The sequence below is a fragment of the Setaria viridis genome, chromosome 8 (assembly GCF_005286985.2).
Source record: "Setaria viridis chromosome 8, Setaria_viridis_v4.0, whole genome shotgun sequence".
In the NCBI taxonomy this organism is placed as follows: domain Eukaryota; kingdom Viridiplantae; phylum Streptophyta; class Magnoliopsida; order Poales; family Poaceae; genus Setaria; species Setaria viridis.
In genome coordinates, this window is record NC_048270.2 from 38300753 (window position 1) to 38314045 (window position 13293).

A 13293-nucleotide genomic window follows, 5' to 3' on the forward strand; every position below is an offset into this window, starting at 1 on the left:
GCGATCGTCTCCACCAAATAGCGCTGCGCGGTAGCAGCAAGAACCCAAAAAGGTTCCAGATGAGTGTTCTTATCTCTATTTTCCCCGATTGTTTTTTTGCGAAAGGACAACGGTAAAAGTTTTACCATATAGTTTTATTAGAAGAGAGATAAATAGCCATCATATCCATGTCACACCCAATATGGCAACTCAAATAGAACTATCAAAAAAGAAAATTCCAATTTTATTATCAGGTCTATCTATCAAAAAAGAATCATCAAGTAGGCTGTCGACTGAAGACGATTCCTTTTTTCTAGAAATAAAAAAAAGAATGGGCTAGTAGTTAGCTGACCCATAGCAAGCGCCTGCTTTGTTTTCCTTCTTCATTCATTATTTATTATATTACAAGAAGATCATCAAGTTGATTTGGCGTGGTCCTACCTCTTTTATTTTAAACGTGGCTCACAGCCTGTCACCGACAACGCCCTCCCTCTTTGATTGGGGAGTACCATATATATTGTTTCTATATACTTGTTGAGCTGTTGATTAGATCTCATCAAGCACGCTCTGTGCAGGGTCGTAGCTAGCTACCTACGGGAGCGAGGATCGGAGGAAGCTAAGCCGGCCGCCCGGCCGGCGAGAAGAAAGGAGTAGAGCCAACAATAACAAAGCAGGTTGGTATGCTTAGCTTCCTTCTTGCTTAACCAAGTTCGATCACTGTGAGAGAAGAAGCTGCTAGCAGTGATCGAGAAGGCTGTTTTTTCGATCCGATCGATGATGTAGCTGATCGTGGTCAACGACGCAAGATGGCCGATATCGCACTCGGCAGCGCGGTGAGGGTCGTGAATGTCGCGCTCGCCATCAAGACGGCTGTGGACACGGCTAAGCAGAACAAGAAGGATTGCGTGGAGATCGGCAAGCTTGCGGCTCTGGTCAACTCTCACACGGAGCGGCTCAAGAAGAAGACGGAGGCCATGGCGGACCCCGCGATGCGTGATGCGCTGGAGGCCATGGCGGATTGCCTCGACGACGCCCTCCTGCTCATCGCCAAGTGCAACGGCAAGTGCTTCCTGCTCCGTTATCTAAAGGCCAGCGATATGTCCAAGCAGCTGCGCCGGGCAAATGATGAGATATCAAAGAAAATGCTGCTGGGTATCTTTGCCACCTGTGTCGACACAAACATTGCTTTGGGCCAACGCTCACAGGTAACTTTATGGCTTAATAACTAGTTAATCGATTAATTGCGAGCTAATAACTAGTTAACCTGAGGTCCTGTGCTGCTTGCTTCAACTGTGTTCTTTCTAGACAAAAGATAAGAGTTTTCATAAGGTTCTTAATCTTAGCATGCAAATTATAGAATATAGATAGATGTGAAGTGAATCTCAGATTTGAAGCCATGCCATATTGAGCCTAGTTTATCCCTTTTCTATAATGGGCCTCGCAGAACCCATATATAAAGTAGGCCCATAATACTTACTAATAGAGTAGAAGTAAGACCCCATTGACTCACTCAGTAATCCTAGATAGATTGATCGAGTAGCAATTAATCATATCTTTTGCACATGCTGCATTACTCTTATTTTTTGCACTTCAGTATGCAGGACAGGCGGAAAATCCACGAAGTAGTCAACCAAGAACCGATCAAGCTAGGTACGTTAGGATATCTGCGGTGCAAATTCATGTCTCATTTTGTTGTAAATTAACATTTGCATTAATTTTGATGATATAATTAAGATGTGGACTATTAACCTTTCTTTCTTAAATTTCTTAAAAACATGCCATGTGTACCAAGACGGGGTAGCAGTACAGTGTAATGTATCCTAGGCTTGAAACAAACATGCAACGAAATGCTATCAACTAGTGCAACCTTAACTTAGAATGTAAGTTCCCAAAGTTACTGACTAGTTTAATTTGGAAGATCAGCCGTCCAAAGCAGGACACATTACTCTAAACTGAACTTAAACTACTGACTAATGGCCCTTTAGCACTCATGCCGACAAAATTAAGGTTATTATGCGATATGAATCGTTAAGTATGCAACTTTTTATTCCTTGGCTGCTAGCTGTCGCAAGAGCACTGCACGTTCGATCAAGCTAAGTATATGAGTTACAGTATTCCAATATTTCAGATGGATTATTCATTTTTACATAAGCAAATTAACTATATAACCATCCACATAAGTTATGTACGTAAGTACATTTCGTATGCCCTAGAGCTAGCTAGCTTTTCCAAACGCGCCTCTTTTATCTATTTCAAGGGACTACTCAAATTAATCATTTAAATGATTTTTTTAAAAATCCAAACTTGCAATATGTCAGAAGGCCTCTTATTTTGAATTTTCAATGGCAATAGCAGACCTGGAGTAACGAAAAACGACAAAGGGAAGACCATGGTAGCAACAGTAAGAAGGGCAGAGTCTGATCCCTTGTCAGGTAATAAGGTGTGCCAATGCATTTCTGTTGCTTGGACCGATGATGGCTTGACACATTATTTTAGTTAAATTAGGTAGGCTATATATATATATATATATTACTGAATGGCTAATTATTATCATAATGCGAACGAGTTTTGGAGGCAAAATTATTATTTCTGATCTTTCTGACTAGTGGTATGATCCGTGCACGCATGCCCACCTCCCCATCTCTAACGTCTTCTGTTCAGGGACGGAGCCAAAATCGCAGCCGGACCAGAGCTGGATCAATGAAGCTTGATCTTGTATATGAAAATACTCTACTAATTTGAAGCTAAATAAACTGATTTGCACTAACAGAATACATGGAAATACTACACGTTCTATGGACCAGACCCGGGCTGCAGCACCCCCAGCCCGGGTCTTGGATCCGCCACTGCTTCTGTTCAAGTTAGGGGGAGAGGGGTTAGGATTTTTTGCTCCCTGCTGCCTTGGCTTAGAGGAGGGCTGAGGGGCATTTGGCTTGGGGTGGTTATGGATGTTTAGTCCATACCCGGCGTGATCGAAAATAAGTGCAAAAAAGGGGTACCATATATATATCATCTATCAATAGTGACCCCTTCAAATTGCATATATAGTATCACAACAACTTCCGGTTTCAGGTTTTGCATAACTTGAACTATGATGTTATGTGTCTGCTTCCCTGACAGGCATTGCACAGTTCAGTTTGTCTCAGTTGGAGGCTGCTACAAACGACTTCTCAGAAGATAGTTATGATAAAAGAGGCTACTACAAGGTACTCCCTTGCTTCGTTTGCTAATTTTGTGTTGGATTTTCGGACACAATCATCATTGTCACATTCGATCGATTTGCTACAAGATATAATTAAACACATTTCATGAATTTTAAAAAGACGATGCGATTGCTTTCAAATTCTTGGTACAACATATGGCTTTTCCCGACCCATAAGGCTCGACTTGACATAACTGTAATATTAGTTGTCGGGCTCAAAGGCCATGACATATACTAAAATGGGAGTATCATACGGGAGTAAAATGGTCTTTTCCATAAATTAAAATATGGTTAGCTACTCCGATCCCAACATATTGTTTCTTTGGCTACATACACTGCATATTCCACCGTAGCATGATATTGGAGTGATTTGTGTTAATGTTATACTATTACAAAAAAATATCATCCAGGTCTCTTTTTTCCAAAAAATAAATTTTCTGGCTTCTGCACCAAATAGATTTACACATAGCTATTAAACCATAAAAATCCAAATATATGTACTTAACAGGATTTGAACCCAAATCTCTCTCCCCCCACGACTCAAAACAAGTGAATGTGAAAAATTGTTGTGCCACTAGCAGCTACTTGCTCCAGCTGCATGCTGAGGACAAGGAAAGGGATCTGTAGGTAAAAGAAGCCTTGACTGCACATGACCTCCAAAGATCGCTTGGACAGCAACATATGGGCTGCATCCATTGTTGTCTGTTGTTGTTGACATAAACCCCTTGGCTTCAGGAGCACTAGGACATGGGCGTGCGGTTGTAAATTAAGCTTGGCCATTTTGGCCATCTCTATTCAAAGCTATCTTATTATCTGCATCAAGATCGAGCTAAAAGACCTTACATAAACAAATGGAGCGAGTAAGATCCTGTTTGGATCAGCTGGAGCGAACAGAAAGCTAATAAAAAAAGCTCTAGTCGATTCAAACGGACTAATTTATATATCGCAGCTTAATTGTAATCTAGTTTTCAACTAACTATCCAGCTACAAGTTATAAAAAGCTGTCATTGGGACTAGTAGCCTTATTCCAATAATAACTGCAAAAGGTAATAAGTGCAAAAGTAACATCACACTCTAAATTAAAATTGCAGCACGTCAGTATGATGCAAAGGGTTCATATTTTTCTTTCAGGTTTATTGTCATGAAATGAATCATAACTTTGTCTTTTCTGCCAAAAAATAACTTGTGTTTTATCTTTTCAGGGTGTATTATTGCACAACGGACTAGATGTTGTAGCCGCCATCAAGAAGTTTTCAGTCTCTAATGATCTTGAACTGCAGCATGAGCTCAGTATTCGTGCAAAGCTTCAACACAGAAACATAGTTAAACTTTTGGGATATGCCAAAGTTGAAGAAAGGCCATGCTTTTTGGTCGAAGAATACATGCCGAATGCTAAAAGCTTGGAAAGCATTATTAATGGCATGTCCCCAAGTAAAAATACTACTTCACATATGGACCTAATTTCTCTTGTTCTCACAATATATAAACTAATACTTTCTTCTTCTTCTTCTTCTTCTCTTCTTAAATTATGCAGCATCTCGTCTTGATTGGCCCTCCTGTTTCAAGATAATTCAGGGCATAGCAAAGGGCTTACATTACCTACATAAGCAGTGGGTTCTCTATATGGATTTGAAACCAGCCAGCATCCTCGTCCGTTCAGATATGGACCCTGTGATCGTCAATTTTGGATTATCTGTAGTGCTGGATGGTGATGATGATACGATCCCTGGGGACGCCTTAGCGGGCACATTGTAACTGCATGGAGCTCATTGCTTTCAATTTTTTTCATTTCTCTCTTCTATAAAATTATTCATTACTTTTGTTTTATCATTCAGGGGTTATGTCGCTCCAGAAAAAATTAGGCGAGCTAATGTATCATTGAAGTCCGATGTGTTCTCTTTTGGAGTCATCCTCTTGGAGATGATTACCGGCAGGAGAGTTTCACCATTCGATGATCTACCAGAATGGGTGAGTACGTATTAAATTTAGAAGCTTGATATGAACACCAACTTCTTCATTACTTCTTGTAGAACTAGCCAATTATTAACCCACATAGTAGCGCAGTTAGTATATTAACATTCATCATTTTATCACCATTTTATCAAACTCAGGCTCCTGCACGGACTACAAATTTTAAGAAAGATAATTGTTAGAAATTCATGGATAAATTTGAGGCCTAGAGGTAATCAAATTTGATTTCCCCCTCTCCCTCCCTCCCTCTCTCTCTCACAATATTTGTTCCTAGCAGATACTGTGAGGATTAATATGGAGACTTTAAAAGGAGTCTCTAATTAGTAATAGTAAGATAATCCTATGCTTACCTGTACTAATATAATCATCAATTCTATGTTAAAAATGAAGATATAGGTCCGTGCCATGCAAATTTAACAACTCTAACTAATGTACAACTATAATATTGGCACAACCAAATAAAACAAACTTGTTGTTTACTCAAATTTTTCGTTGGTTATTTTTTATATAAGATTACAAAGTTCCTTTGATTTACTTATGGCCTACGCAATTTCATACCATATATTATTTCTCGTGAACAATGAAGATTTAGGTTTTTTATTTCTTACTTTTGGTATATATATCTTAAGATAAAATACCTACTGTTGGTCCCTTGAACTATAAGAAAAAAATACCCACCGTAGATGTGCCCTTATAGATAAGGACATGTGGTGGATCCAAATATTACAAGTGTTTATTAACACCAGAAATGTTAAAAGTTGCTTAAACAAATAAATTTGCTGCTTGGAATGGGCGTTTTTTTCCTAGATGGCATCCGGAAATGCAGCTGGGAACTTGTTGCTTTTTTTTTACCTAGACTGCCGGATATTGCAAAGGTTATTTTCTTCATGTTGCAATTGCTACTCTTTCTTGTTGCGTCCAATGGGAACTTTGTTTAGACGCTAGCTTTTTCCCTTATTTATATCACGATCTTGCACTGCACCGTACCGCACCGATTATTTGCAAAACTATGCTTACCTTCATTGAAACTGTTTTTTTTAATGCAGAGTTCAATTGAGATGATTAGATCAATGAAAGGGTTATTTGATCCGGCCCTAGCTGACGAGTCTCAGCTAATGAAGATTAACAGGTGTAGAGAGGTCGGATTGAAGTGCATTGAGTGGGATCCGAAATGTAGGCCTACCATGGCGGATGTTCTTGAGATGCTAAACAGCTAGTAAGAGTTGCCGCCCGTAGTGCCCCAGATGAGGGTTAAATTGCTATGATACCCACCACGGACATGGATTACATTTGTTCCATATTGTAATACAACAAGAGAAGTGGTTTTCACTTCTATTACATCATTCACTAACAGCTTGTCATGATCAGGTACTACGGTAGTGGTGTTGGCTGTACTGTACAAAAATAAAAAAATACTGGCTGAGTTATTGAGAACCGATAGTGGTGCCATCTATCACTACTGGCTCGTGCCTCAAACCTGTAGTGTACGTGATACCTCAACCAACAATGACTATTGACTACTGGTCGAGGGCACCAAGCAGTAATTAAAAATCCAACTAACAGAATAAGAATACGGACACTTTCAGGTTTTATGGATTAAACTATTTTCAGTTTGTTCTTATAGAATACTATAGGAATATTCCATAAATACTTAAAGATAACTTTATAAGGTTATTTTGATCATTTCATCTTAGAAAATACAAAGGTTCGTTTTCAAATACTTGTCATTTGTTACCACTTATTTGTTTTGAAATACTTGACCCTTCCTGTCCCCGAAATAAATGCACTTTTCTAATTTTTTTTCTTTATAAGAATACTGCACGAACGTTCTGGAACACTAAAGATGGCTTTATCAGTATATTTGGTCATTTCATCCTTAGGGCCTCTTTAGAATGGAGAAATCTCAAAATGTAGGAATAGGAAAAAAACATAGGAACAAAATTGCATGATATTTGCAATCCTATAGGATTTGAGAATGTAAGAAAGTTTGTAATAGAGTGTTTGGATGCAATATAGGAAAAATAAAGGAATGAGAAGAGAGAAATTGACACAAAGGAAAGTTTCCAAGTGGTTGGACCTCATGCTACATTTCCTCTAAAATTCCTATGGATTAAGCCATTCCATAGGAATTTTGAAAAATTCTTTGTTCCAAAAGGCCACATAGGAAAAATTTCTATAGGATTCAAATCCTAAAAAACTCCTATATTACAAAGGAGACCTTAAAAGTTGAATTTCTTTGATAATCGTGTTATTGAGTTCTTAAAAGTTGAATTACTTTGATAAACGCGTTATTGAGTTGAAGTTGGCAACTTGTATTAAAAAACGGAGATTGTCTTGATAACCATGCCTCGGTCCAAGACTCCATGTTCCCATTAATTTAAATACAGAAGTTAGTATTTCTTCTTGACATTGGATGCCTCGGTTCTCCTGAATATAAAAATTGCCGCCTTATCTTCACCCTTTCCGTCTTCTTCCACTCCTGTTCCCACCTCTAGCTGCCGCGGATCCTCCGTCCTCCTCCAGCTAGAGCGCTCGGGGCAAGCAAGGTTGTAAACTTGTAAGATGGCCTGGAAAGTCCCTGATACTGCCATTGGGATCGATCTTGGCACGACCTACTCCTGCGTCGGCGTCTGGCAGAACGGCCGCGTCGAGATCGTCGCCAACGACCAAGGCAACAGAACCACCCCATCTTACGTTGCCTTCACCAGCTCCAATCGCCTCATCGGAGATGGGGCCAAGAACCAGGCCGAAATGAACCCGGCTAACACAATCTTCGGTGAGTGCCGTCCGAGTCTTCTTTGCCTTGCTAGCTCCCTCCTCGATCGGCTCCTCGCAGATCTTCCCCATTCCTTTGACTACTGTACTGCTACCTTTTTTTCTAGTTCTTGAACTTGGTAATCTGAGGGTGTACTTGGTAATCTTCTACTCGTTTAGAACTGCATGCCGATTCTGATTTTACTTGCTGCAGTTTTGTGCGGCTTTCTGTTGCATTTGGGCGCTTATTATGTCTATATATTGTCTGTGTTATGCTGGCAGTGTTATTGTTCTCAACCCATGTCCATGTGTTTTATTGCTTTGGCAACTTAGATCTGTGCATGGTTACTGGATATCTCGCTCTGATTAATTCTGCATCGCACCATGGTTAGTTGACTTTACTATTGTTGTGCGTATGCTTTTGTGTGGCACCATGTTTTTTTTTCTGTAACAGCAATGTCTTACATGCGTTCTTTTTGCTACACCACTAGTACTATTCATCCCTTGACTACTGTTCGGCCATCAATCTGTTTTACCTTGATGATGAACAGAGTATTCTTTGAAAGAAGAAATACCTGCAGCTCAGATGATGATAACTCTGGATTATGATCTGATCTCCCCCTCTGTACATCTTTTTTTTGACCCAAAAAAAAGGCTTCTTCTGTGGCTATGAGTATGGCAAATAACAAGGGGGCACTGATCGTCTTGCGGCACTGCTTGCTCCTAAATGAACCTTCTGTTACTATATAGCCCTAGCTTTCCTAGTTAGTAAGTAATTCGGTGTAACCTACCTGCTTGGCGCTTTATTTTTGGGCTCTAGGTTGGAACAAACGCGGGGCCTAATATTTCGTTAAGGTCAGTTTTAAATGCAAGATGATTCTTCTAAGTTCTTTACAATTTTTTTAAAGAAAGTTTTTTCGTCTGCGTGACAGTGTTTGCTAAATGTTACCTACTGCCATTTATAGAACATCGTTGCATCCTATAGAATATAATGCACTCGGATTGCAGGAAGTTATTATTGCCTGCACTCGAGTAACATTAAGTAATTTGTCTTGCCCTCTATTCAAGTTTGGGTGATTAATTTGTATTGGTGATGTTTTATATTTGCCCCAAGCACCATTTTTTCGTGAAATTAGTACTGCAGTTACTGACGTCAAATACTTGCTGCAGATTCCAAGCGGCTCATTGGTAGGAGATTTACTGATGCTTCTGTACAGAATGACATTAAGCACTGGCCCTTCAAGGTCATTTCTGGACCTGAAGACAAGCCTATGATTGTTGTTAAATACAAGGGTGTGGAGCATCAATTCGCAGCTGAAGAGATTTCCTCAATGGTTCTCGTCAAGATGCGGGAGACTGCTGAAGCCTACCTTGGCAGCACCGTCAAGGATGCTGTTGTCACTGTTCCTGCTTGCTCCACCGACTTGCAGCGGCAGGCCACCTGGAATGCAGGAGTGCTTGCTAATCTTAATGTAATGCGTATCATCACTGAGCCGACTGCTGCTGCTATGGCTTATGGCCTTCACAACAAGGTTACCGAGTGGGGTGATCAGTTAGAGAATGCTCTCGTCTTTGACCTTGGAGGTGGTACCTTTGATGTCTCCCTTGTCGTTATCGAGTCTTTTATGTTTGAGGTCAAGGCCACAGCTGGCGACCCTCACCTTGGTGGTGAGGACTTTGACAACCGCATGGTGAACTACTTTGTCCAAGAGTTTAAGCGAAAGAAGAAGAAGGACATCAGTGGCAACCCCAGGGCTCTTAGGAGACTGAGGACAGCCTGCGAGAGGGCGAAGAGGACGCTCTCCTCCACTAAAGAGACCGTCATTGAGATCAGTTGTTTGTATGAGGACATCGACTTCTACTCAACCATCACCCGTGCCAGGTTTGAGGAGCTCAACATGGATCTCTTCAGGAAGTGTATGGAGATTGTGGAGGACTGCCTCAGTGATGCTCGCATGGACATGAGCTCAGTTCATGCTGTTGTTCTTATTGGTGGCTCCTCTAGAATTCCAAAGATTCAGCAGCTTCTCCAGGAGCTCTTCAACGGGAAGGAGCTTTATAAGAGCATCAACCCTGACGAAGCTGTTGCCTATGGTGCTGCTTTCCAGGCTGCCATTTTGAGTGGACAGAACTACGACAATGAGAATTCGATTATCGACCTCCTTTTGTTGGATGCTACCCCACTTTCTCTTGGTTTGGGGACGAAAGGGGGCGACATGACAGTGGTGATTCCAAGGAACACGTCGATCCCCACCTTGAAGGAGATAGTCATATCTACCGACTATGACAACCAACCTTGTATCCGTATCCAGGTTTACGAGGGTGAAGGGACCAAGACTTGCGACAATAACCTGTTGGGCGAGTTTGAGTTCTCCATTCCTCCAGCATCCAAAGGCGTTCCACAAATAATTGTGCGCTTCGGGATCGATGCCAACGGTATCCTGGATGTCTCTGCCAAGGACGAAACCACTGGCCAGAAGAAGGAGGTCACCATCAACAAGAGGTTCCATTTAAAACAATAATTATTTAGTCAGTAATGATGGAATTAATATGCAGATTTTTACAAAATATCGTAAACAATATCTTGTGGTGCGGTCATATGTATCATCATAATATGCAGAGTACTCATCATGTCTATAACTCTGAATGCAAGACACTCAACAAACATTGTGTTGTGATTAGAATATAATTAAGAATGTTATGAACTTCAAAATACGGAGTCCTAGGACAGTGCTGAGCAATATTGTGCCTCCGTCCGTCAGGGTTTATCCTTGAAGAAAAAAGGGGGTTTCCTAGCTCCGCCGCTGTGACTCACAGCAGAAGCTGCTTGCAGGCATGATCATTCAGTCCCAATGGTTCAGTGGTGCATATTGTATTTGCTTATTCTGACTTACGCTCTACACAGATGCAGAATGAAATTTGCACCTCCAATATAGAAATTGGGAATAATTGAAATCAGGTAAAGAATGATCAAGCAATCCACCGGGGAGGAAAATGTGCGTGTAGCCACTAGCCAGGCAATGCAATCCTGTCCCAGATTGTTCAGCGACTCGGTGTGACATTGTGTGATCCTTGTCGGTTTAGAATCCCAATGAGACCGAGTTATGCAAAAGAGGCGGTGGCTTCCTCAATGATATCATTCAAATTGAGCAAGGCACCTGAAAGCGTGACACCCTTCTAATGCTTCAGTCTTCGGAAGCAAGGAGCGGCCGAATTCAGAAGCATTTACACGAACACCTTATGGTTGTCTGAGATGTGTGAGAACATAAGGCTTCACGCCGCCTTGGTTCATGTTAAAAAAATGGTTTAACAATTGAATCCATTTCGTTGGTTCATATGAGAAAAAAGGCACAGATTGTGTGGCTTGCTGCTGCTTACTAGAAAGATGCATCCTTCATTTCAGCGGTGTACCCATCAGGTCTGAATGCAAGACCTATGACAGTTCTGACTGCTGAGCAATATTGTGCCACCTTCTGGGTCTATCCTTATGTCAGTGACCATCTGGATCCACAGCACAAGCTGCCTAACACTCCACACATATGCACAACGAAATTTGCAGCTTCAAATAGAAATTGGGAGGGGAAAAAATAAGGTAAAGAAATGATGCCTGGAACTTTACTATTCTTATCGATCAATCAATCCAGAAGGGAGCAAAACGAGCCACACCTGCAGAGGGTTTCTCAATCGGAGAAGAGCTATGTGCTTATGTATAGGTGCAAATGAAAGACTGGAGACAAACAAAAGCAGAGATAGTGCATAGGAATTTACCTCAAACAGAGCAATGGGACCTGGTGTAGCACTAAACAAATCCCATAAAGGCCCAGATAAATCTGGCGTCTGAATCACCGTCTCCTCTGATCACCAGTTCACCACGGACATGCTTTTCTCTTGACTACTGTACACTGGAGACTAGAGGTAACTTGGCGATGCAATGCAAGCCTGTCCCGGAGTGTTCAGCGACTCGGCATGGCAGATTGGCAATGCCTGATCCTCGCAAGTTCAGATTTCCAATGAGACCGAGCTTATCAGCTACTCCTCGACTTACACATCGACGCCTGAAAATATGTCATGCTCAGCCGTGCCTGTCCAACTGTTTCAGAAGCAAGGACCGGACGGCTTCAGAAGCATTTCCACGAACACCTTGCGGCCGTCTGAGATGTGAGAGGCCATCAGGCTCCATGGCACCTCGTGGCCGCAATAGCTGGCTCTCGTCCTCTCGATCACTAATTGCAAACACGGAAGAGCACCGTATGCAGCTGCAGGAGAAGCACCGGCCGGCTTCCGGCCACGGCGAACATCCGGGCCTGACAACGGCCGCAGGCAGCTCCGGGACGCCACGCGACGGCCGCCCTGGCCACGGGGCTCCTCGCTTGACGACGAGCTGTTGCGCTGCAATTTCTTATGGTTGTTGAAAGCAGAGATACCATGTGGGCTGAAAACTTTATGGTGGAGAAAGAGAGTTCAGAGCAGCAGCGATGTGTGATGACTGTATGAACAGTATGGAGCAATCAGTCTCAAGGAGTAACCATTTCGGCATGGTTAAACTTTCTACCATGTGTTGCAACAATGCTGATCATCACGGACATGGTTTCCTCTTGACTGTGGGTTGGAGTAGGTAGGCGGTGCAAATTGCAAGCCTTTCACAGATGTTCAGCACTTCGGCATGACACACTGCATGGTCCTTGAAGGTTCAGAATTGCAATGAAGACGAGGTATTTCCACGAACACCTTGCGGCCGTCTGAGATGAGCGAGAAGATCAAGCTTCTCGTCGCCTCGTGGGCACAAGCGCTGGCTCTCCATCGCTGATGGCAAACACGGCGCCACGGCGGATCCCTAGGCCGCGTGTCTTTCTTCCATCACAGACCAGAGAGCGTTGCCCGTGCACTGAGCACACAGTGGCGACACATTTTGCTCAGATCAGGATATCAGATAGATGCAGCATAGAGGAACATGAACAGAACGATCCATCCCCCTTCCTGTCTCGGACAGAACAGAACGGAAGGATTCCGTCTAGCGATCCATGTCGCCGATTGCCTGGGTACCCAGCGCCGCTCCGGGATGCCAGCTGGCCGCTGGACTCCTCGCTTGCCGACGAGCTATAACTCTGCAGATTGCAGCCTGCAATTCTGGGGAGCGGTGGAATGGCCGGCGGATAGGACCTGCGCTCCCGGCGGACGGACGGGGAGGGCGCCGGCGCCGGCGTAAGGGCGGGAGGAGGAGCGGAAACCAACCAGGGTGCTATATGCAAAATCTAGAGTTGTAAATGTAAATAATCGGATCGCGATTATTAATTGTGATCAAATTAGGCGGCTATTAGTAAACAGTAGGGGGATTTATAAAAATATTTGGATTACGATTATTAATCGCTATCCAACATGGGGTGTTG

General features: G+C 42.5%; 2 protein-coding genes across 8 annotated transcripts; both read left to right on the forward strand.

Annotated features, from left to right (window-relative positions):
* The first annotated feature begins 480 nt into the window (after positions 1-480).
* Positions 481-6503, forward strand: LOC117833824 (cysteine-rich receptor-like protein kinase 45). Of its 7 annotated transcripts, none has more exons than XM_034713427.2 (9): positions 482-1184; positions 1574-1629; positions 2332-2411; positions 3100-3185; positions 4384-4612; positions 4716-4932; positions 5017-5149; positions 5293-5363; positions 6199-6339. In XM_034713427.2, the coding sequence occupies exons 1-8, from the start codon at positions 786-788 to the stop codon at positions 5332-5334; spliced, it is 1242 nt and encodes a 413-aa protein (XP_034569318.1). In that variant the 5' UTR covers positions 482-785; the 3' UTR covers positions 5335-5363; positions 6199-6339. The 7 variants fall into 7 exon arrangements, with proteins under 7 accessions (XP_034569317.1, XP_034569318.1, XP_034569314.1 ...); XM_034713423.2 differs by lacking the exon at positions 5293-5363 and having other exon boundaries at positions 492-653; positions 733-1184; positions 6199-6503; XM_034713424.2 differs by lacking the exon at positions 5293-5363 and having other exon boundaries at positions 492-653; positions 763-1184; positions 6199-6503.
* Positions 6504-7561: 1058 nt separating this feature from the next.
* On the forward strand, positions 7562-10619 carry LOC117866591 (heat shock cognate 70 kDa protein 2). Its single transcript, XM_034750832.2, has 2 exons — positions 7562-7928; positions 9077-10619. Exons 1-2 carry the CDS (start codon positions 7715-7717, stop codon positions 10426-10428), a joined length of 1566 nt encoding a protein of 521 aa, XP_034606723.1. The 5' UTR covers positions 7562-7714; the 3' UTR covers positions 10429-10619.
* The last annotated feature ends 2674 nt before the right edge of the window (positions 10620-13293 follow it).